General features: G+C 37.1%; 1 protein-coding gene across 2 annotated transcripts in view; it reads left to right on the top strand.

Annotated features, from left to right (window-relative positions):
- The window catches only part of TBK1 (TANK binding kinase 1), a 52,068-nt gene that overhangs the window by 22,888 nt on the left and 5,114 nt on the right, over nucleotides 1–24,066 (top strand). For both annotated transcript variants that reach the window (XM_040491523.1, XM_040491522.1), the window contains exons 7-20: nucleotides 2,028–2,138; nucleotides 6,941–7,120; nucleotides 9,346–9,542; nucleotides 10,296–10,354; nucleotides 11,213–11,304; nucleotides 15,492–15,593; nucleotides 16,375–16,453; nucleotides 17,048–17,169; nucleotides 17,269–17,345; nucleotides 18,202–18,241; nucleotides 18,752–18,853; nucleotides 18,959–19,055; nucleotides 19,939–20,045; nucleotides 20,513–20,584. In XM_040491523.1, coding sequence (XP_040347457.1) covers nucleotides 2,028–2,138; nucleotides 6,941–7,120; nucleotides 9,346–9,542; nucleotides 10,296–10,354; nucleotides 11,213–11,304; nucleotides 15,492–15,593; nucleotides 16,375–16,453; nucleotides 17,048–17,169; nucleotides 17,269–17,345; nucleotides 18,202–18,241; nucleotides 18,752–18,853; nucleotides 18,959–19,055; nucleotides 19,939–20,045; nucleotides 20,513–20,584 — 1,437 coding nt within the window. The remainder of the gene's footprint in view (nucleotides 1–2,027; nucleotides 2,139–6,940; nucleotides 7,121–9,345; nucleotides 9,543–10,295; nucleotides 10,355–11,212; nucleotides 11,305–15,491; nucleotides 15,594–16,374; nucleotides 16,454–17,047; nucleotides 17,170–17,268; nucleotides 17,346–18,201; nucleotides 18,242–18,751; nucleotides 18,854–18,958; nucleotides 19,056–19,938; nucleotides 20,046–20,512; nucleotides 20,585–24,066) is intronic.

Here is a 24,066-nt window from a genome sequence, read left to right as displayed (position 1 = left end):
ACGCACCTTTTTATTGTGAGAGAAATTAGCGAATGACCTTGCTTCCTGAGAAATAGCCATTCCACGTACACATAAACTTACGAGGTTATGAATGTTGTTTAGAGAATGTTTGGGGACAGTAACTCATTGACAGCCCAGTGTATACAATCATTCTTTAAATCTTACCTTTTCCCTCAGACCTTTATATTTGACCAGGCCTTTTGTAAGCAAACACGACTTAAATAATCACAACTGTAAAAATACAGTCTTTAATCTCATCTCAGGAAATTGAGGGAGAAGCATATTTTTCTGTTTGTTGATTTCAGGAGGTAAAACCAGCTGATATAATGACTTTTGCTAAAACCTGGATATCCACCTGTTTTCAGCAAGGACAGAGCACCTCTTCATGGGAAGAAGACATCCATTACTATAGTGATGATTTTGGTGTAACATCATTTTGAGCCTGCTTTGCAGCAGCGTCCATTTTGTAAAATCTCTTCATTAATGAAGGCTGAGAGTAAATTCGTGTTTTTCGCATTGAACATAAGTTGTGCCTAACAGTTTACCATGTTTTTATTGTCGTACATACATTTTAAAGCATTTGAGGCATTTCTTGCTGTCCTAAAAATGGATTAAATAAAAGCATGATGTTCCTTAATAAAGGAAACATGTGACCCATCAGCAACTAGAAATACCTGATAACTTTGTCATCATGTGCACAGATACACCATTAGAAGAGTTTTCTTTCTTTATATGCACAGAAACTCTGGTTTTGGGGAACACTGATAATGAACGTTGAGAGGTGCTTGAAGTAGTAATAACACCTGTTTTACTTTCAAAGGATGCATCTGCCTCACATTATTGCTGTGTTGCCCCCTCAGTGTCTCATTTACATGTTGTCAATGTACTTTTATATGGATCTTATCAACATTAGTAAAGCTTTTCTAAGAATGTTAAGCACTCCTTTAAGGATTCTGTTTTCATTCTATTCATTTCTTTTTTCTTGCATAAACTCACATATCTCTACTTACTCCTCCACAATCAGGCCTTTCTCATGTGAATGTACCTTATTTTTCACATTAATTTCCTTCTTCTGTGAAAACTCTGTTAAGGCAGAAACCCCACCAGCTGCCTCTTTAGGAAAGAGGCAAGCGATCCAAATCAGTGGTACTACTGGTTTGTTGTACTTTTTAGAGAAAAAATGATTTTTCTCAGAGCACATTTATGTAGACGTTAAACAAACAAAAAATTATGCCCAAAATAATATCTATAAATTCATCGAAGACAACTGTATTAGGTTTCACATTTTCACCTGGATGAAAGTATTCCAGAAGGCATGAACTTTTATTTCTCTCTCACTCTCAGGTTTTGTTTAGGAAAGTGCTGAAACCTAAGAGGCTGCTTTTATTGACTTGCTGCATCTTTTCTAGTATTCGTTTGCTTCCCCATCCATCTCTTTCTTCCGGTCATCTTTATTTTTATCACCTACCTCAAGGATCAAATTCAATTTGGCTTTTAATTTTGGTACACACACCTATTCCTGTATGTGTATATATTTTTTCAATATGCAAAGAATCTTTCTGATACTATGCTGTGTATAGTTTTGTCTTCTTTAAAAAAAAATCAGGCTGTTGTTCATTCTGCAGTAATTTCACAGTCCAATTGACTGCCTGTGGATAATTTGGGTAAAAGGGATTTTAATGGCCTAGAGATATTCTGTAACATAACTTTTTTTGTGTTTGCTCGATTTTTTCAGATGGAAAAAGTTAATATTTTTGTTGTGAACATCAAGCTGCTGTTATATGGCACTCTGAGATCCCAATGAAAATTAATTATGGCATATATAAAATAATCGTACAACCACTATTCTACTTCAGTCAGTCAGATTCAAAGTATTTTGATTGTTTTATGGATCCTGTGAACATCAATCACAAAGTTTCGTCTAGTAGATAATTGTAGGTGCAACTGAGGAAATATTTTTGCAAAGCCCATTGATAGGCTCTGCAATGAGGAACTGCTTAATTTATTCTCCATCTATTCCTCCCAAGGTACAAAATAATTACTGGAAAGCCTTCTGGTGCAATATCTGGAGTACAGAAAGCAGAAAATGGACCCATCGACTGGAGTGGAGACATGCCTATTTCTTGCAGTCTTTCTCGGTCAGTGTGGTGTATGCAGCTCTTCTTTTTTTGCACTTTGGTGTTTGGGATCTTCGTTGAGTAAAGTCACAGATACTGAAGTGTAGTTTGGTTTGGGGTTTTTTTGTTTGTATGTTGTTGTTGTTTTTAAGATTTTACTATGTTTTAGATGTGCTTTGGTAGGTGATTTTAGTCTTTGTGGCAATGTAAAGATGGATTCTGATCTATATGCATAATTTTGCCAGAGGTCTGTTAGGGCAGAAGGCATACATTTTCAGGATTGCTAATCATTAGTCTTAGAATTCTGTCCAATGTAGGAATCCAGCTTAGGGACCTTTGTATCTTTTATATTGATCATTCATATTGATGGACCACAAATGGTGATACAGATAGGAATAACTAGAGTTGTAAAAAACAAACCCTCAAGAAGTTTATTTAGTTTTGTTTAATTTTTTTTATTTTGGAGAGAGAGAGTGAGTGGCGGAGAGGGGCAGAGGCAGAGAGAGAGAGAGAGAGAGAGAGAGAGAGAATCTTAAGCAGGCTCTGTGCTCAGTACAGAGCCTGATGTGAGGCTCGATCTCATGACCCTCAGATCATGACAGAGCTGGAAGCAAGAGTGGACCCTTAACCTACTGAGCCACCCAGGTGCCCCAAACACTCGAGAAATTTAGTATTATCTTCATTTTTAAAAAATATTCATATTATTGAAAAGGTAAGAATTAATAGTTTTCTACTACATTTTTCAGCATTGCAAATGTTCAGATTGGTCTTTTTTAACTTAGTAGCCAGAACTCAGAAACGTTATTATTGTCAGACATGAATTCTGTTATCACAAAGAAAAATTTAAGGAGAAAGAAATTAAAAGTAGAGAGTAAATTATTTTAGATTTTACTCTGGAAATAAAGCCAAAACACTCATCAATATTCAGAATTTCTGATTCCTGGGGCTCCTGGGTGGCTCAGTCAATTAAGCATCCATCTCTTGATTTTGGCTCAGGTCATGATCTCATAGTTCATAAGATCAAGCCTTGCATCAAGCTCCACACTGACAGTGTGGGGCCTACTTGGGATTCTGTCTCACCCTCCCTCTCTGCCCTTCTGCTGCTCATGCGTGCATGCACCCTCTTTCTCTCAGAAAGAAAGAGAGAGAGTGAGAAAGAAAGAAGAAAGAATTTCTGATTATTGAATTAACTTCCATTTTTCCTGAGTATGGCAGTTATATAATCCACAAGTAATACAGGTTATGATTTACTGGCTTAACTACCTATTATAATTTGTGGGTGCTTTTTGTATGATTTTCTACATATAAAAAAAAGAAAGAATTTAAATATTTAATATTTTAAATATTGAATATTATTATTTAAATCATCTATATCATAAGCTAATAAAATATCACCTATCATTTTGTATTTCAATGTCTGCGAAACTCATTTAAACTAAGAGTTCTAATTCTAAAATCATTTTTGAAAACTATTCTGACAGTTTCATTTTTGTGTGTTGTTTAAAGAAGTCTCCAAAACAAAATTGGGTCATGCAGCCAGCATTATGAAGAGACATTCATTTCATTCGGGAACAGAAATTGCATATTGTCATAGTAATTTGTGTTAACTTTTGATTTAGAAAATACTCATTTTTGGAATCTCAGGCAAAACATAAAATGTAAAGGGGTCAGGAAGTGAACACTGGCTTTTTAATAATTGCTGAAACTTAGAATCAGTAATTTCACAATCTGAACTGTAGATTACATATTTCAGGAGGGTAGCAGGTCTTAACCTGCCTAATTAGTCTTGAGCATACCGAGTTATAAATTCTTTGATATAAATTGCTTAGGTAACAGCATATTATATAATCTTACGGGGTTTTTTTAATAGTAAGGACTTCAAGTACTACAAATCAGCAGTGAAAACGACTATCAAAAATAAAGCAACTATAAAAAAAGATAACCATCACTTCTTATATGTATTAGCCAAGACTGATAACAAGGGAGAAAAACCTAAGTCAGCTGGTTTAAGTAAAGAAGGATATAGATTGGCCTTGTAATTAAAAGTATACATATGTATGTGACTCAAAGCCCAGCTGAATCCTTGGACTCAGACTGTGTCGTCAAGACTTGGTCTCTTCAAATTGTTCAGGTCTGCTTCTGTCTGATTTGTTTTTACTTTAGGTCAGCCACAAGGTGGCTGCTACCATTCCCAGACTCACACTCTCAAAGCTTTGAAAGCCCAGTGGGAAGACAGACTTTCTTGCCTGATAGTTTGAACAAAGACTTCTAGGTTGATTCTCACTTCACTAACCTGCATGCTATCACCTGCTCACCTCCAACTAATCATAATAACCATACCTGGCTGTCATGCCCATCTCTGCACAGGGAGATAGTAGAGGAGAGGTATGGATTCGCTTACAAAAGGAGGGAGAATAGATACCTGTTAGTCAAAACTTAAAATATCCACTACTAGGGCACCTGAGCAACTCAGTCGGTTGAACATTCGACTCTTGATTTCGGCTCAGGTCATGGCTCTAGGCCATGTGTGTTAGTCTCCACGCTGAACATGAAGCCTGCTTAATATTCTCTCTCCCTCCACTCCTCTCCCTGCCATCTGCCCCCTTCTCCCGCTTGTATGTGCACTCTCTTTCTCTCTGTCCAAAATAAAAAAAAAATAAGATCTCCACTACCTACTTTAAAAACTCTTAACAAAGATTTTTTCCAGTGTCTGCTATATAGTCAAGAATGTACTTTTTTTTACTTTTTTTTTTTTTTAATGTTTATTTTTTATTTTTGAGAGAGAGAGAGCATAAGTAGGGGAGAGGCCGAGAGAGAAAGGGAGACAGAATCTGAAGCAGGCTCCAGGCTGTCAGCACAGAGCCCTATGCAGGGCTTGAACCCATGAACCATGAGATCATGACCTGAGCTGAAGTTGGATGTTTAACCAACTGAGCCACCCAGGCGCCCCAAGAATATATTTTTAAAACTATTTGAAATTATCCATAATTGAGAGTCTATTTGAATATATTGTGTAATTCATTGAAAGCATGAGAAAGAAAAAAGGTCCTTCCATTTTTTTTTTTTGTTTTTTGTTTTTTGTTTTTAATCTAAGCCTACAAGGGGCGCCTGGGAGGCTCAGTTGGTTAAGCATCTGACTTCAGCTCAGGTCAGATCTCACAGTATGTGAGTTCAAGCCCCGTGTCGGGCTCTGTGCTGACAGCTCAGAGCCTGGAGCCTGCTTCAGATTCTGTGTCTCCCTCTCTCTCTGCCCCTCCCCTGCTCATGCTGTGTCTCTCTCTGTCTCAAAAATAAATAAAAACATTTTTAAAACTTAAAAAAAAAACCTAAGCCTACTAGTCAAAGATTATCTCTAGTTGAATTGGCACTAGTTGATTGTCAGATGATTACATTAATTTTACTTACTGAAGAAGTATACTTCAAAAAAAATAGCAGTATACTACAAAAGGCATGTAAATTTAGCATTAAAAATTATAGATTTGAGGGACACCCTGGGTGGCTCAGTTGGTTAAGCTTCCAGTTCTTGATTTTGATTCAGGTCGTGATCCCATGGTCTCAGAAATCGAGCCCCAAATCGGGCTCTGCACTAACAGCAAGGAGCTTGCTTGGGATTTTCTCCTTGTTTCTCTGCGTGCCCCGGGGGGGGGGGGGGGGGGGGGGGGGCGGGGGGGGGCGCTCGGTCTCTGTCTCTCAAAAATAAGTAAACTTAAAAAAATTATATATTGGAGAGGCATATTAAAAGGACATTAGAGGTGCCTGGGTGGCTCAGTCAGTTAAGCATCTGAATTTCGTAGTTCTTGAGTTTGAGCCTCACATCAGGCTCTCTGCTGTGGAGACAGTTCCCGCTTTGGATCCTCAGTCCCCTTCTCCCTCTGCCCCTTCCCAGCTCAGGCCTATGCACTTTCTCTCAAAAATAAATAAATAAATAGATTGATAGATTGATTAGATAAGTAGATGGACAAATAGACATTAAAGGGATGCCTGACCTGGGGCGCCTAGGTGGCTCAATCAGGTAAGCATCTAACTCTTGATTTCAGCTCAGGTCATGCTCACGGTTCGTTGCGTTCAAGCCCTGCTAAATGCACAGAGCACAGAGCTTGCTTAAGATTCTCTCTCCCCTCCCCTCTCTCTCTGCTCCTCCCCCTTCTATACCTCTTTCTCTCAAAAAAAAAAAAAATTAAAAAAAAAAAAAAAAAACAAAGGACATTAAAAACCCTGAAATTAAAACATTATCTTATCCTCATAACTGCCTGATTCTAATCAACTGATCTCACCTGGATAGCCATGTATATATACATATATAGATTGTGTTTGGAAAAATGAGAAAACTTGGGAAGGGACGAATCAAAGAGAATAATCAATAAAAGATAAGTTAACATAAAAATACCATAATCCCAGGGGCACCTGGGTGGCTCAGTTGGTTAAACGTCAGACTCTTGGTTTCGGCTCCGGGTTATGATCTCGCAGTTCATGAATTTGAGCCCCACATCAGGCTCTGTGCTGGTGGCACAGAGCCTGCTTGGAATATATTCTCTCTCTCTCTCTCTTTCTCTCTCTCTCTCTCTCTCTCTCTCTCTCTCTCTCTCTCTTTCCCTCTCTCTCTAAATAAACAAACTTTTTAAAAAATACCATAACTCCTGATGCATTGACAAGTAATTTTAAACCAAGGTTACCTGACATTCTGAAAAGTTGGCAGATTTTTTTAAATCTTAAATTAATCTAAGTAATAGCAATTCCTTTGATTTGTTGGTAAATATTATGATTTTGTATCTGGACAGAATGTAACATTCACTCTTCAAGTAACTTTTTCAATACTATTTTAGGGGTCTTCAAGTTCTACTTACCCCTGTTCTTGCAAACATCCTTGAGGCAGATCAGGAAAAGTGTTGGGGTTTTGACCAGTTTTTTGCAGAAACTAGTGATATACTTCATCGGATGATAATTCATGTTTTTTCACTGCAACAAATGACAGCTCATAAGATTTATATTCATAGCTACAATACGTAAGTACCTCTTTATACTTTCATCCTGTATCATAATGTTGTGTTTTGTTTTGTAATTATCTTCCTAAATTAGAAGAGGAAATGGAAAAGATGTCTCAGCTTCTCTAAAGGTACCTACCCACTTCTCACTTAGGAAATTATGTTTGAGCCTGGTTAGTACTTGGATGGGAAATTATGTTTGAGTGTTTACTAAATTCTTTTTTGCTTATTTTTGGAGTAAAAAGATCAATTTTCTACTTTTATAAAACATACAGGTAAATTAGCTTGTTCTTAAACTGCAACTTTTACAAGACTATTTTTGTTTCTATGCCTTCTCTCTTACATAATCACATAACCACAAATAACATCCACAAATCCATAAATGGGCTGGGTTTTATTAAGAGTATTATGGTCAGGGTCACCTGGCTGAGTCAGTAGACCATGCGACCCTGAGTTCAAGCCCCATGTTGGGCATAGAGCCGACTTACAAAAAAAAAAAAAAAAAAGAAAGAAAAAAATTTACGAGTACTATCCTATCATTTAAAAAACGTTAAAGCGTAAGTCTTAAATATAGCTAGCGTAGTTATTATTTGCATATGTGGCATAAACCCCTTATTAGGTGCTGGAGAAGTAATCATTTGTTTTACCTAAACAAAAACACATTGTACCTATATTATAAAAAAAATCTACCTATGTGATAGAACTGCATTTAACTAAATACACTCACACTTACATGTAAAGCTAAGGAAATCTGAATATCATAGGTGGATTATATCAGTATCCATATCCTGGATAGGAAACATATACTATTTATATAATATAATAATATATCATATGCAGGATGTTACCATTGGGGGACACTGGGTGAAGGGTATATGGTATCACTGTGTATGATTTCTTACAACTGCATGTCAGTCTACAGTGACCTCAAATGTTTTTTAAAATGAAGGGGGCACGGGGCGCCTGGGTGGCTCGGTTGGTTAAGCGTCCAACTTCGGCTCAGGTCATGATCTCACGGTCCGTGAGTTCGAGCCCCGCGTCGGGCTCTGTGCTGACCGCTCAGAGCCTGGAGCCTGTTTCGGATTCTGTGTCTCCCTTTCTCTCTGCCCCTCCCCTGTTCATGCTCTGCCTCTCTCTGTCTCAAAAATAAATAAACGTTAAAAAAAAAAATTAAAATGAAGGGGGCAGCTCTTTCTGCCCTCGGGTCCTGTCCCTGTGCTATAATAAAAACACCTTTTGTACTGAAAAAAATAAAATAAAATGAAGGGGAAAAAACATTGCACCCATTCTCTGTGCCTTAATGTCTGTTTTGACAAGAGTCAAATAGCAGTTCTGATATCTTATAAAACCTTTACTGGCAATTAATGTATTCAGGAATAAAATTAATTAGATAAAGTAATATTTTAAGTACTAATATGTAATATGTATAATATACTGTTAATATAAACATAAAAATACAATATAATGAATAAAATAATATTAATATAAAATCAGATTAAATGTGTATTATTCCTCTTTATTTTTTTATGTAATAGCGTGAATAAATCTGTGTCAGAGCTAGGTGTTGGCAACTATTTCATTTTAAGAACACATGTGAACATTAAAAAGCCCACCCAAGCCTGAGCCAGATCACAGCCTTTCCACTGAAATGTCTCTTTGATTGCATAGATCTGTTTAGGGAGAATCTACTTTTTCCCCTAAAACATCATTTTGAAAATACCTGGTTGTATTAATTCATTCAACAAATATTTATAGTCACGTCACAGATACCACTGTGAGTTCTTTGTCATTTAATCCTCACAGCAGCTCTGTGAGGTGGGTACTATCGCTTGTGTTTTATAGATGAGGAAACAGCATAGAGGTGTTAAGTAACTTAAGGTATTTCAGTAAGTCAGTATAACTGGAATTTGAACCCACGTAGTCTGATCCAGAGTCCTTGCTCTAAAGTGCTGTGTTATGTTGGCTCCCCATTATTCAACATGAAGAATCCTGTATCTTATACATATTCAGTATAGGTGTTCAGACATAAAAGTATTCTAGAATGGATTACTGCATAGACAGGTCTGTGCAATTTTCAGTTTAATAGACATTATAGTATCCACATCAACAAGACAGTGTTTCTATAGACCTGCCGTGATCTGAAGTATCTCTTAGAAAGAAATGTTGTACCTCCCTCCCCCAACACACACAGATTTACTTCTTACTCCATCCCAGTAATGTTGTCCCTTTGCATTTTTCTCACACAGTGCTACTGTATTTCATGAACTGGTGTATAAACAAACCAAAATTATTTCTTCAAATCAAGAACTTATATATGAAGGACGACGTTTAGTTATAGAACCTGGAAGACTGGCACAGCATTTTCCTAAAACTACTGAGGAAAATCCCATCTTTGTAGTGAGTCGGGAACCTCTGAGTACCATAGGATTGATATATGAGAAAAGTAAGTTGGAATTTTTCTAGTGTTCTTCATAGCCATTAAAAAAATGACCTGTAAAAATGATTGGCATCTTCATAAAGTTGATTGATGAGGACAGTAAGGTAGAATTTTCATAAACTTAAAAATTTTGTAAATAAGTTGAATGAGACTAGTAATAAAATTGAAAAGCCTTGTAGGAACATAATTTGACCTTAAATATTTTGTGTCATAAAATGGTAGTTTGTCATGTATGTTTTACTGTAGCTCTCTGCTTTTAGTATTTTACTAACATTCAAAATAACCTTTTATATCACAAGTTTGAGCCAATATTTATTGTGTCCACTGTGAATAGGACACTTTGTCAGGCTTTGGAGTCTATGAAAAATTAGATCTACATTTTGGAATCTTAAATTATTAATTGTACTGGTGAAAAAAAAATTACCCAGATTTTTACTTTTCTGTTTGGATCTTTGGGATTTGATTTAGATTTAAAGAGAATCATTGAGCTTGTGTTGTATTGGAATATATCTAAGAAAAGAACTAAACTCCTTAGAAATATTTTCGGTAATTTCTTAGTTGTTAAGGAATGAGCATTTTTGCTTCAAGTGATTTTTTTTTTTTAACCAGGAAAAGAACATAAAAGAGTTTTGTTACTAATGTTTAATTTGGGGGTAATGTAGATGTTAATGTTTAATTTAGAGATTGCTATATAAAAGCTATAGTAATTTATTCAAAATACTTTATTTCTGATTTTAATTTTTTTACTTCATATTTCAGTTTCCCTTCCTAAAGTACATCCACGTTACGATTTAGATGGGGATGCTAGCATGGCTAAGGTTAGTGTTTAATTAAGTTACTATGTAAACATCTGAATTAAAATTATCTTATCAACAATGGAAGCAATAAAATGTATTATCTTTACATACGCCTATATGATTTAGGAAATTATTCATTTAAGTTGTCATCCATTGCAGGGGCGCCTGGGTGGCTCAGTCGGTTAAATGTCCGACTTAGGCTCAGGTCATGATCTCATAGTTTGTGAGTTTGAGCCCTGCGTCGGGCTCTGTGCTGACAGCTCGGAGCCTGAGCCTGCTTCAATTCTGTGTTTCCCATTCTCTCTGCTCCTCCCTGGCTCGTGCTCTATCCCTGTCTGTCTCTCAAAAATATAATGTTCAAAAAAAAAAAAATTGTTACCCAATGCAGATTATTTTGTTCTTTTTTGTTAATTTTTTTTTTAACATTTATTTAACTTTGAGAGACAGAGTGAGACAGAGCATGAGTGGGGGAGGAGCAAAGAGAGAGAGGCGGGGACTCAGAATCCAAAGCAGGCTCCAGGCTCTGAGCTGTTAGCACAGATCTCAATGCAGGGCTCAAGCCCACAGACCATGAGAGACCATGACCCAAGCCGAAGTCAGACGCTTAACTGACTGAGCCACCTGGGCACCCCTCTTTCTTCCTTATATCTTTTGTTAAATTCCTAAGAAAATTTTCTCTATTGAGGCAGAACATGTTTAACATTATCATGTTAAGGCTGAAATATTTATTGTATCTGTCCTTAGCTTTTAGAAATTGGTCGTTTGTGTTTTTAAATTAACCTGATAAAAATATATAAGCTTGAAAATTTTTATGTAAAAGTTTTTCTTATCCTGTACCACAATTTGCACCAAATACTGACATTTGTGTTTCTTCATTAGGCAATAACAGGAGTTGTATGTTATGCTTGTAAAATTGCCAATACCTTGCTGCTTTATCAGGAATTAATGCGAAAGGGGATACGATGGTTGATGTAAGTAATAGACTGAAATTTGAAAATGAGTGGTAACCGCTCCATCATTGATACTTTACCTCTTCAGACTAAGAAGCATCAAGTGCTTGGGGTTTTTTATTGTTTGGTTTGGTTTGGTTTTTAAAGATTTTATCTTTCCTTTTTTAATTTTATTTTTTTGAGAGAAAGAGAGAGACAGAATGGGAGCAGGAGAGGGGGCAGAGGGAGAGAGAGAAAGGGAGAGAGAGAATCCCAACCTGGCTCCATGCTCTGTGCAGAGCCCAGCACAGGGCTCCATCCCACAAACTGTGAGACCATGACCTGAGGTGCAGTCAAGAGTCACATGCTCAACTGACTGAGCCACCCAGGCTCATTCCTAAAGATTTTATTTTTAAGTCATCTCTACACCCAGTGTAGGGCTCGAACTCACTACCGCAAGATCCAAAGTCATATGCTCCACCTACTGAGCCAGCCAGGCACCCCTTCTGTAATATTATAATACATTTGTTTCACATTTGGTGTACAAAACATTTAGCAACTATTTTTTTATTTGATTCCTGCAGCAGCTTGTGAGATACATAGGACAAATAGTATCTGAATTTTAAAACTTATGCCACACTGTACGTACAGGGTGATGGTAAATGAATTCTTTTTCCAAGGACTTGACTCAGCTGTCATTTCACTCTCTTGGTGGGTGGGCTTTGGCATTGTTGTAATCCAAGATAGTCTGGACTTGTTCTAGAATTCTAGCCCCAGGCAACCTCTCATATGCTTTCTGTCTATATAGATTTGCCTATTCGACACACTTCATATAAATGAAATTATACAGTGGAGTACACACTCACCTTGACAAGCAATAGGAGCTGTTTTTTTTTTTTTTTTTTTTTTTTTTAGTAAATCATGTTAATATAGTTACTCTGGGTCAGAATATTGATTAATTAAGTATTCTCTTTCCTGAAAGTGACCCTAAGAAATATTTTGTGGATGAATATGATTTGCCCCCCCCTTTTTTTTTTTTTTTACTTTTCATGATTTGTAGATGTTCTTTCCATCTGATAGAAGTGGAGAATAAATGGTCTCTCTTGAACATCATGCCTCTAGTTTCTGTACACCATCATTTAAGGCTTTTGAATTTTATACGCACACAGCAATGGCCTCGTGTTCCCTGGGATCATAATGCCCTTTGGCCTAGTGCTTGTGACAGTTTATATGTACCTCCCTCACGCCTCTCCTTCCCTTCTTACGAAAGCTTGTCATCATTCTCATTCTGCTGGTGCTTTAAGAAGAAAAAAGAATGACACTTTTTTTGTTAAACTCATAAATTTATGGGTTTTTTTTTTTAGGTGTTCACATATCCAGCTTATAAGCCTATGCTTTTCTCTTTCCATTAAGAAGGCTTTTTGTTTTTACTAAATAATTTCTGGAAAAATCTGAGTGTTGACTCCATTTACTTTTGTGGTATTGTAACTAATAGCTCTCGTGTTCTCTTGTTCTTGTTATGTACCACAGTCACTGCTCCGTGAAGCTTTTATTCCTTTTACCTATTAACTTTTAGTTTAATAAATCATGAGAAAATAGTTTTTTGTTTTGCTTTGGTTTTTGGTTTGGGGTTTTTTTTTTGAAAATGGGTTTTGTTTTTTTTTAATTTTTTTATTTAAAAAAATTTTTTTAATGTTTATTTATTTTTTGAGAGGGAGTGAGTGTGAGCAGGGGCGGGGCAGAGAGAGAGAGGGAGACACAGAATCCGAAGCAGGTTCCAGGCTCTGAACTGTCAGCACAGAGCCCGATGTGGGGCTCAAACCCACAAGCTGTGAGATCATGCATGACCTGAGCCGAAGCCGGATGCTTAACCGACTGAGCCACCCAGGCACCCCGAAAATGGTTTTTAATGTAGACCACTGCTGGCAAGCTTTTTCAGTTAGTAATTTTTTTTCCTTTTTTTTTTTCACCAATAAAGGACTTTATTTGAAATCTGTATCTATTCCATGTTTCAAACACGACAGTTTTGTATTAGAAATACAGCTCTCTGCCGCTAACTATGGGGGATATTTGCCCTGCTAATTAACCAAAATTAAAAGGATCCAAAGAGACAGAGAGTGACCAAAGAAAGCCTCTGATGGTCTATGAACTTGAGCTCCTGTCTCTCATACTCCTTTGTTGTTAATTTTTTTTAAATCAAAATATATATTTTTAGGAATAGAATTTAGTGATTAATCACTTAATAACACCTAGTGCTCATCCCAGAGTCCTCCTTAATGCCCAGTACCCCCTCAGCACTTCCTCCCACCCAACACCCCACCACCAACCTTCAACTTGTTCTCTGTATTTAGGAGTCTCTTATGGTTTATCTTCCTCTCTGTTTTTACGTTATTTTTGCTTCCCTTCCCTTATGTTCATCTGTTTTGTATCTTAAAGTCCTCATATGAGTGAAATCATAAGATATTTATCTTTCTCTGACTTATTTTGCTTAGCATAATACACTCTAGTTCCATCCACATTGTTGCAAATGACAAGATTTCATTCTTTTGATTGCCGAGTAGTACTCCGTTGTATGTATATGTACCATATCTCTTTTATCCATTCATCTATTGATGGACATTTGGGCTCTTTCTGTACCGTAGTGCAATTGCTGGGTAAAAGGGTAGTTCTATTTTTAATTGTTTGAGGAACCTCCATACTGTTTTCCGGAGTGGCTGCACCAGTTTGTGTTCCCGCCAACAATGCAAAAGAGATCATCTTTCTATGCATCCTCACCAATATTCGTGTTGCCTGAGTCGTTAATTTTAGCCATTCTGACAGGCGTGAGGTGGTATCTCATTGTGGTTTTGATTTGCATTTCCCTGATGATGAGTGATGTTGAGCATTTTTTCATGTGTTGGACATCTGGATGTCTTCTTTGGAAAAGTGTCTATTCATGTCTTTGGCCCATTTCTTCACTGGATTATTTGTTTTTTGGGTGTTGAGTTTGATAAGTTCTTTATAGATTTTGGATACTAACCCTTTATCTGATATGTCATTTGCAAATATCTTCTCCCATTCCGTCAGTTGCCTTTTAGTTTTGCTGATTGTTTGTGCAGAAGCGTCTTACCTTGATGAGGTCCCAATAGTTCATTTTCACTTTTGTTTCCCTTGCCTCTGGGTGACATGTCAAGTAAGAAGTTGCTGTGGTTGAGGTCAAAGAGGTTGTTGCCTGTTTTGTCCTCTAGGATTTTGATGGTTTCCTGCCTTACATTGAGGTCTTTCATCCATTTTGAGTTTATTTTTGTGTATGGTGTAAGAAAGTGATCCAGGTTCATTCTTCTGCATGTCGCTGCCCAGTTTTCCCAGCACCATTTGCTGAAGAGACTTTTTTCCACTGGATATTCTTTCCTGCTTTGTCAAAGATTAGCTGGCCATACGTTTGTGGGTCTATTTCTGGGTTCTCTATTCTGTTGCATTGATCTATGTGTCTGCTTTTGTGCCAGTACCATACTGTCTTGATGATTATAGCTTGGAGTCCAGAATTGTGATGCCTCCAGCTTTGATTTTCTTTTTCAGGATTGCTTTGGCTATACGGGCTCTTTTCTGGTTCCATACAAATTTTAGGATTGTTTGTTCCAGGTCTGTGAAGAATGCTTGGTGGTATTTTGATAGGGATTGCCAGTTAGTAAATATTTTAGACTTTGTGGGCCATATAAGGTCTCTTATTTATTTACTTATTTTTTTTTTACAGCCTTTAAAAATATAAGTATCATTCTTAGCAAAAGCAAACATCAGGCCTTAGTTTGTTGACCCTTAATGTAGACCAAAAGCCCTCCAGTTTTATTATTAATTATGTCATCTTCCTCCTTCAGAGATCATAATTTATGAGCAATAAAAATTAATTCTGGTGGTATAAAGCATAACACATATGGCTTATTTGTATGATTGTAGTTTAGTTTACACTCTTTAATATAATTTTAATGCCTTAAATTTCTAAACTGTTAATCCAATAAGTAGTAACTAATGGCCCGTGCCCTAGATATGTATAAGGGTTACAGAGATGCTTTCAGTAATAAAAAGTGAATTGGCGAGACTCAGGCCAAGGGGGACAAAAATGAATTGGCTTTCATAATATAAGACTGTTAATAAACTTGTCTGAAGAGTAGTAACAGCAGTGTAATTAGTGATGGACAAGAGGAAACAAATCATTCCTTAGGTAAACTAATGAGGGTATTATTATTTTTTAGAGAATTAGTTAAAGATGATTATAATGAAACTGTTCACAAAAAGACAGAAGTTGTGATCACACTGGATTTCTGCATCAGAAACATTGAAAAAACTGTGAAAGTGTAAGTAGATTACTTCCTTACTAATAGTGGTGAAAATGTTAAACATTCACTTATGTCGTTATCCTCGGCGTAGTAGAACATGCTGTGCAAGTGTTTGAGTCGAGACACCACTTTCGATTGAGTTACTTCCTCACAAAGCCAAAATTATTTAGTTGTCTCAGTACGAAGTGAACATTTGGCGGCATTTCTCCTTCCCCTTACAAAGGAAGAGGTAATCTGACAGAAACGTCTCAGTTTTTAATTTTGCAAAGCAGACACTCTGAATAGGAAAATATAGAACCTAGAGTCAACAAAGGAAGCGGGAAGAGGTATTCTAGAACTGTATTTTAGTAGTTGTAGAATTTGGGGATTACTTTTAGTTTACTCTTACTTATTAATCTTCTCCCTGAGACTGTTTTGAAACAGTATTTTAGACTTCTCTCTTTCTAGGCTGTATTATTTGTACTGCAGAAGAAATACAATAATTGAATTCAGTATGACCTCCAATCTGTAATCTAGTAGTTTGACCATTATCATGGCGTAAGACTGTTGGAAATTAAGTTGTCTTTTATATTTTGTATAAAAATTTATAAGTAGGAGTATATAAAATTCCTTCTTATAGAGACATCAAGTTTTCTTGGAAGCTGTTGCTTGTAGGCTTTGCATTCAATATTTTATTCTTAAATAGTTACGATAATAAAAACTCAGGTATAATTTATAAAACATCTTTTAAAATCTTTATATTCAAAAATCTGTATATTGATTATGCTCATTGAATTTTTCCATGCTTGTTTTCATACAGATACGAAAAGTTGATGAAGATCAACCTAGAAGCAGCAGAGTTAGGTGAAATTTCAGACATACACACCAAATTGTTGAGAGTGAGTATTTACACAATTATGACAGTCATTGGTTCATAACCTATTCCTTTGCTAGTCAGATTAGATCTCAGCTTTCCTAGAAAGATGATATACCTAAAGGATTTCCAGAGAAGGAGTAGCCTTTTCCCATCTTTAGGAACTACTTACAATATTTAAATTCCCTTACTGACATGAAGTTCTTCATGATGTTTCCAAGTGCCTGCTTTGCTTTAAGTCCTTTTCTCTCTAAAGTCTCTCTCAAGTCTCCCTTTAAAATCCATAATGCTCAGGGCGCCTGGGTGGCTTAAGTCGTTAAGCGTCTAGCTCTTGATTTCAGCTCAGCTCATGATCTTGTTCATGAGTTCACCCTGACAGTGTGGAGCCTGCTTGGGATTCTCTCTCCCTCTCTCTCTCTCTTCCCTTCCCCAGCTCACTTGATTGTGTGCTCTCTCTGTCTCAAATAAATAAACATTATTCTTAAAAAGTGGGGGCAGGGCACCTGGGTGGCTCAGTCAGTTGAGCAGCCTGCCTTGGCTCGGGTCATGATCTCATGGTATTCTGATTATTGTTTCTGTATTTTGCTGATCTGCATCTGAACCCACTGGTTTTATTTAGCTTTCCAGTTCTCAGGGAACGATAGAAACCAGTCTTCAGGATATCGAAAGCAGATTATCTCCAGGTGGATTGTTGGCAGACGTGTGGGCCCATCAAGAAGGCACTCATCCAAAAGATAGACAGTAGGTTATATAACTTTATTGGTAGTTTCTGCTCTTATTCTTAAATGTCCTTTTTCACATTGACTTATATAATTTACTTGGATTTTTTTTCTTATATAGTGTAGAAAAGCTACAAGTCCTGCTAAATTGCATCACAGAGATTTACTATCAGTTCAAAAAAGACAAAGCAGAACGTAGTGAGTAAAATTTGCCATTTGTTAATCTAATGAATCAATTCTACTAGTTGTAATTCAATTGAATTCATTTGGTATATTTCTGAGGGTGGTTCCTTAAGTTATTTATTTCAGAGACTTGATTCTGTTGGGAAAGAGGTTGAATATACTAAAAATTATTCCTAAAAACAATCTTTTGAAAATTTTAAATCAGGGGTCCTGAACTCCAAAATCTCTAGAGGCCAGTCATAGAAAAGAAAATGATTGGCCACTGGAGACAGGAGGACAGGAGAGGAAGTACCCCGTCTAAGGAGGAGTGCCACTACTCAGATTCACCAGATTCATTGCCCAATCTTCCTGTTCTCAAGGGAAGCTGGAAGTACAGATCTTATTAAAAACCCTGGGGACACCTGGCTGGCTCAGTTGGTGGAGTGTGTGACTCTCGATCTTGGGGTCATGGGTTTAAGCCCCACGTCGGGTATAGAGATCACATAAATAAATAAATCTTTTTTTTTTTTTTAAAGGAAAAAAATGTCCTGATTTTAAATATTGGCAGTTAATTTTTTCTTTCTTTTTTTTGATGTTGACACTGTATAGATCAAATGAAAGCATTGGGCTACATACCTAAGCCATGAGTCATGAGTTTGTGACATCTACTCTAAACTCTGCCTTTTTGGGGTGCCTGGCTGGCTTAGTCGGTGGAATATACAACTCTTGATCTTGCAGTTGTGAGTCCCACATTGGGTGTAGAGATTACTTAAAGATAAAATCTTAAAAAGAAAACCCTCTTACCCTTTTTGAAGTCATAATTTCAAAAGATAAAAACTTTTGCATGACTCTGTGATTCTACATTTACAGAAGCAATATTTCTTATTTGTAGGACTAGCTTATAATGAAGAACAGATCCACAAATTTGATAAGTAAGTGTCCATATTATGTTTAACAATTGTTTTCAGGGTTATGTTATTAATATAATTCCTCTTAAAATTGAAATTAATTACAATGAAAAATACATTTTCATCTTAGCTTTACAGAATTGTTACTGTGTATGTACATATTTGAGGTCCATGTGTCTGGTCCCTGATAGAGAGGTTGAAGAGAAGGGAGAATAAGGAGGTGGTCTTCTGCTTCACGTGCTCTGATTGCAGAAGGACAAATAAGGAAGAACATAGACAAGGCCAGGCTTAACCACTTTCTTACCTTGACTTCATTGAATAAGTATTTGTGACCATTCTCCTTTATGAACCTTCTCTTTTGCTTCCTGCTGCTATAATGTCGATTTTAGAAACCTTTGGCTTTCTACTATAAATATTCTAAAGCCGTAACAGTCATTATTAAGAAACATAAGCTTTATATGTTTGAAAAGTTTTTAATATTGGAAGTAGAAATCGTGACATTGGTTTAAACCTATGATTATTTCTAAATTATAGGCAAAAACTGTATTACCATGCAACAAAAGCTATGACCCATTTTACAGACGAATGTGTTAAAAAATACGAGGCATTTTTGGATAAGTCAGAAGAATGGATGAGGTAAGTAAGCTTTGTGGTTGACTGCACAATGTACAATTCAGTGAATGTTGTATTTTTTAAGTAACATTGATATTAGACTGCTTATTGATTCTTTTTGGTTTTCAGAAAGATGCTTCATCTTAGGAAACAGTTATTATCACTAACTAATCAGTGTTTTGATATTGAAGAAGAAGTGTCGAAGTATCAAGATTATACAAATGAGGTATGACTATGAAAAGTATCTAGAAAACATCTTTTTCCTACTAGGAAAAAAAATGTATTTCTTCTCAGTTTGAAATGATTGAAAAGGGAGAAATAGGACATAAATTGCCTTGTATTCAGTTCTGTTTACTCATTTGTAATATGTGTTTTGAGCCAAGTTTTCAGAACTTAGATGTCTTACAATTAAAAGCATATGATAAAATATTTAAAAAAATTTTTTTTACATTTATTTATTTTTGAGAGACAAAGAGAGACAGAGCACTAGTCGGGGAGGGATAGGGAGAGAGGGAGATACAGAATCCGAAGCTGTCAGCACAGAGCCTGACGCGGGGCTCGAACTCACAAACCGTGAGATCATGACCTCAGCCGAAGTCAGACACTTAACTGACTGAGCCACCCAGGCGCCCCTAAAAGCCTATGATAAAATATTTTTTAAAAAATTTTAAAGCATATGTTAGAACATTCTTTTATCTATAAGAAAAGTTTTCTTTAGGGGCTCCTGGGTGGCTCAGCTGGTTAAGTATCAGACTTAGGCTCAGGTCGTGGTCTCACAGTTGGTGAGTTCGAGCCCCATATCTGGCTCTGTGCTGACAGCTCACAGCCTGGAGCCTGCTTCGGATTCTGTGTCTCCCTCTCTGTCTGCCCCTCCCCCACTTGCACTCTGTCTCCCTCTCTCTCCAAAATAAATAAAACATTAAAAAAATTTTTTTTCAAAAGAAAAGAGAAGATTTTCTTAGAGTATTCACTTAAGTACTGTATCATTCATGGTTTTGAAATTAAAATTTAAAAGCTATAAAGGGCTTAATAAACCTGGAACATTTGATGTAAGATCTGTAGTTTGTACTTCGTTCAGTGATTGATGTGAATTTTTTTCGATGTTTTAGTTACAAGAAACTTTGCCTCAAAAAATGTTTGCAGCCTCCAGTGGAATCAAACATACCATGACCCCAGTTTATCCATGTTCTAATACATTAGTGGAAATGACTCTTGGGTAAGAAATTTATTATTTGGTAACTATTATGTTTCTGTTCATTTTTATTTCAGTTTGTGATCTTGCTCTTTTATTTTGAAATTTTTGGTATTTGTGGTGACTATACTTGCTAATGTATTTTTTTTTATTATTTTTTTTAAATTTTTTTTTTCAACGTTTATTTATTTTTGGGACAGAGAGAGACAGAGCATGAACGGGGGAGGGGCAGAGAGAGAGGGAGACACAGAATCGGAAACAGGCTCCAGGCTCTGAGCCATCAGCCCAGAGCCTGACGCGGGGCTCGAACTCACGGACCGCGAGATCGTGACCTGGCTGAAGTCGGATGCTTAACCGACTGCGCCACCCAGGCGCCCCAACTTGCTAATGTATTTAATGGCTTACTTCAATCAAGAGAACTAAAACATGGTGTAATTCTAAAACATTTGCATACTTTTTTGAGCAGAGACATTCTTATTTTGTTTGTATAGTATGAAGAAATTAAAGGAAGAGATGGAAGGAGTGGTTAAAGAACTTGCTGAAAATAATCATATTTTAGAAAGGTGAGTAATGGAAATGCCATTCTGCTCTGTGATTTTCTTTTTTTTTTTAAATGTTTTTATGTTTGTTTATTTTTGAGAGAGAGAGAGAGAGAGAGAGAGAGAGAGAACATTTTTCCTACATATCCTCATAGATCAGGGAGGGGCACCTGGCTGGCTCAGGCAGAAGAGCATGTGACTCTTGATCTTGAGGTTGTAAGTTTGAGTCCCACATTGGGTGTAGAGATTACTTAAATAAAACTTAAAAAAAAAAAAAAAAATCCTCATAGATCAGGGAGAGAGAGAATTGGAAAACACCCAGAGCCAGTAAACCCACTTTTGAATGCTATTTCCTCGTCCCAGTTCCTCAGGGAAGTTAAGGAATATTTGGCTTTCTAGTAAGAACCCTTCTCTTTGAAGCCCTTATGTGCTTATCGATATGTTCTCTAATTCCCAGCATACTAATAAAAGTACTTCACACTTGTGTGACGTTTTATATGCTTGCAGGGCACTTTCACACTGCGTAAGCTTGCTCAGCATGCATTCCAGCCTCGTACAGTAGCTAAGCAGACAGTCTCTATCCATGTTTCACAGGTACTGAAGTTCACACCCTAAGAGGTGAGCTGGAGCTGGAATCTAGCCTCCTACTTCCTCATACAGTCTTATCCCCCCTGGAACTATTCTCGCAAATAAAAGAACCAAAAAAAGTTTCCTGTAGTTTGGAAAGATTGTCAGAAAGTCACATGATTTTTTAGCTATGTGCAGAAAGTTATTTGACATTTCTTTTCTTTTTTTTTTTTTTAATTTTTTATTTTAGAAAGAGCGCAAGTAGGGGGAGAGAAGAGAGAGAAAGAGAGAGAAAATCTTAAGCAGCTCCACACTCAGCCCAGAGCCCAATGCAGGGCTTGATCCCATGACCCTGGGATCACAGCCTGAGCCGAAATCAGGATCTGGACGCTCAACTTTGACTGAGCCACCCAGATGCCCTGACACTTGTTTTTTGGTGTGTTTTTTTTTTTTTTTTTTTTTTTTTTGAGTAATCTCTACACCCTATGTGGGGTTTAAACCCAAAACCCTGGGGTCAAGTTGCACGCTCTACCCATGAGCCAGCCAGGTGACCTATTCACTTCTGTAGTATTATCAAGTTTTTCTTTTTTTTTATACATATATATATTTATTTTATTTTTTATAATTTAACTTTATTTTTTATTTTTTTTAATTTACATCCAAATTAGTATATAGTGAAGCAGTGATTTCAGGAGTAAATTTCTTAATGCCCCTTACCCATTTAGCCCATCCTCCCTCCCACAACCCTTCCAGCAGCCCTCAGTTTGTTCCCCATATTTATGAGTCTCTTCATTTTGTCCCCCTCCATTTTATTATATTATTTTTGTTTCCCTTCCCTTATGTTCATCTGTTTTGTCTCTTAAAGTCCTCATATGAGTGAAGTCATATGATTTTTGTCTTTCTCTGACTAATTTCACTTAGCTATCAATTTCTTCTCAATGAATTAGTTTTTAGAATACATTCTATAAAGATTTCCTACAATATATGATTGTAAAAATTTGGAAATGAAAGGCTCTACCTGCCTTTTCTCATGATCCCCTTCCACCCCTGCAGAAGTAATTACTATTAACAGTTTGTTGTGCATGTACGTTTTATGTGAATGGGATCATTCTGTTCATACTGGTTTAGTCTTTTTTCATCTAAGACTATATCACCGGTACTTTTTCATGTCCATATATATAGCTCAATTTTTTTCTCATTTTCTTTCTTTCTTTCTTTCTTTCTTTCTTTCTTTCTTTCTTTCTTTCTTTCTTTCTTAGAGAGCGAGGGAGAGCAAGCAGAGGGGGGACAGAGGGAGAGGGAGAGAGAATCTTAAGTGGGCTCCATGCTCAGCACAGGGCCTGATGTGGGGCTCAGTCCCACAACCCTGAGATCATGACCTGAGCCAAAATCAAGAGTCAGATGCTTAACCAACTGAGCCATCCAGGCACCCCATTTAAAGATTTTATTTTTAAGTAATCTCTACACCCAATGTAGGGCTCAAACTCAAAACCCCAAGATCAAGAGTTGCATGCTCTGAGCTAGTCAGGCGCTTCTTTTTTCTCATTTTCAGCAGCTGCCTAATAGACTAGTGTATGGCTCTGCCGTATCTATTTGGCTGTCCTATTTGTTGGGCATTTAAGTTGTGTTAATTTTTCACAATTATAAACCATGCTTCAGTGAACTTATTTGTATGTATACCTTCATGTACTTGTGTAAGAATATTTGAGAGATTGGAGTGCCTCAGTCACGTGAACGTCTGACTCTTGGTTTCGGCTTGGGTCATGATCTTGCAGTTTGTGGGTTCAAGCCCCACATCAGACTCTGTGCTGACGGTGAGGAGCCTGCTTGGGATTCTCTTTCTCCCTCTCTCTGACCCTCCCCTGCTTGCTCACTCTCTCAAAATAGATAAATTTTGGTAAAAAAAATTGTTTAGGGGCACCTGGGTGGCTCAGTCGGTTGAGCGTCTGACGTTGGCTCAACTCATGATCTCGCAGTTTGTGGATTCAAGCCCCTCCTCGGGCTCTGTGCTGACAGTGTGGAGCCTGCTTCACAGCTGTCTCCCTCTCTCTGCTTCTCCCCTGCTCACATTCTCTCTCTCAAAAACAAATATTAAAAAAAATTGTTTGGGGTACCTGGGTGGCCCAGTTAATGAAGTGTCCAACTCTTGGTTTCAGCTCAGATCACGATCTCACGGTTCGTGGGTTCTGCACTGATGGTGCGGAACCTGCTTGGGATTCTCTGTCTGTCTCTCTCTCTCTCTGCCCCTTCCCCATTCACACTCTCTCTGTCTCTCCCAAAATAAATAAATAAAGTTTAAAAAATAAATAAATAAAAATTGTTTAAATAGGGGTACCTAGGCGGCTCAGTCAGTTGAGCATCAGACTTCGGCTCAGGCCATGGTCTCGCAGTTCACAAGTTTGAGCCCCACATCGGGCTCTGTGCTGACAGCTCAGAGCCTGGAGCCTGCTTCAGATTCTGTGTCTCCCTCTCTCTCTGCCCCTCTCCAGCTTGCACTCTGTCTGTCTCTCTCTCTCAAATAAATAAAAACATTAAAAAAATTTTATTTTTAGTTTAAGTAAAATAAAAAAAGAATATTTGAGGGATCAATTTCTAGATGTTTCTAGATGTGGAATTGCTGGGTCAGAGAGCATCACATTTAAATTTTTATAAGTATTAATTTTTTCTTTTTTCTTTATTGTTTTATTATTTTGAGAGAGATAGAATGCATATGGGAGAGAGGGAGAGAGAGGAACCCAGGCATGCTCCGCACTGTCAGAGCTGAGCCTGACATGGGGCTCGAACTCGGGAAACTGAGATCATGACTTGAACCGAAATCAAGAGTTGGACGTTCAACCAACCGAGCCACCCAGGCACCCCAAATTTTTTTCTTTTCTTTTCTTTTTTTAATTTTTTTTTTAATGTTTATTTATTTTTGAGAGAGAGAGAGACAGAGCATG

The sequence above is a fragment of the Herpailurus yagouaroundi genome, unplaced genomic scaffold (assembly GCF_014898765.1).
Source record: "Herpailurus yagouaroundi ecotype Mexico unplaced genomic scaffold, PumYag 182, whole genome shotgun sequence".
NCBI classification, from domain to species: Eukaryota; Metazoa; Chordata; class Mammalia; order Carnivora; family Felidae; genus Herpailurus; species Herpailurus yagouaroundi.
The sequence above is the reverse complement of the archived record's forward strand: the minus strand, read 5'-3'. Positions and strand labels throughout refer to the sequence as shown.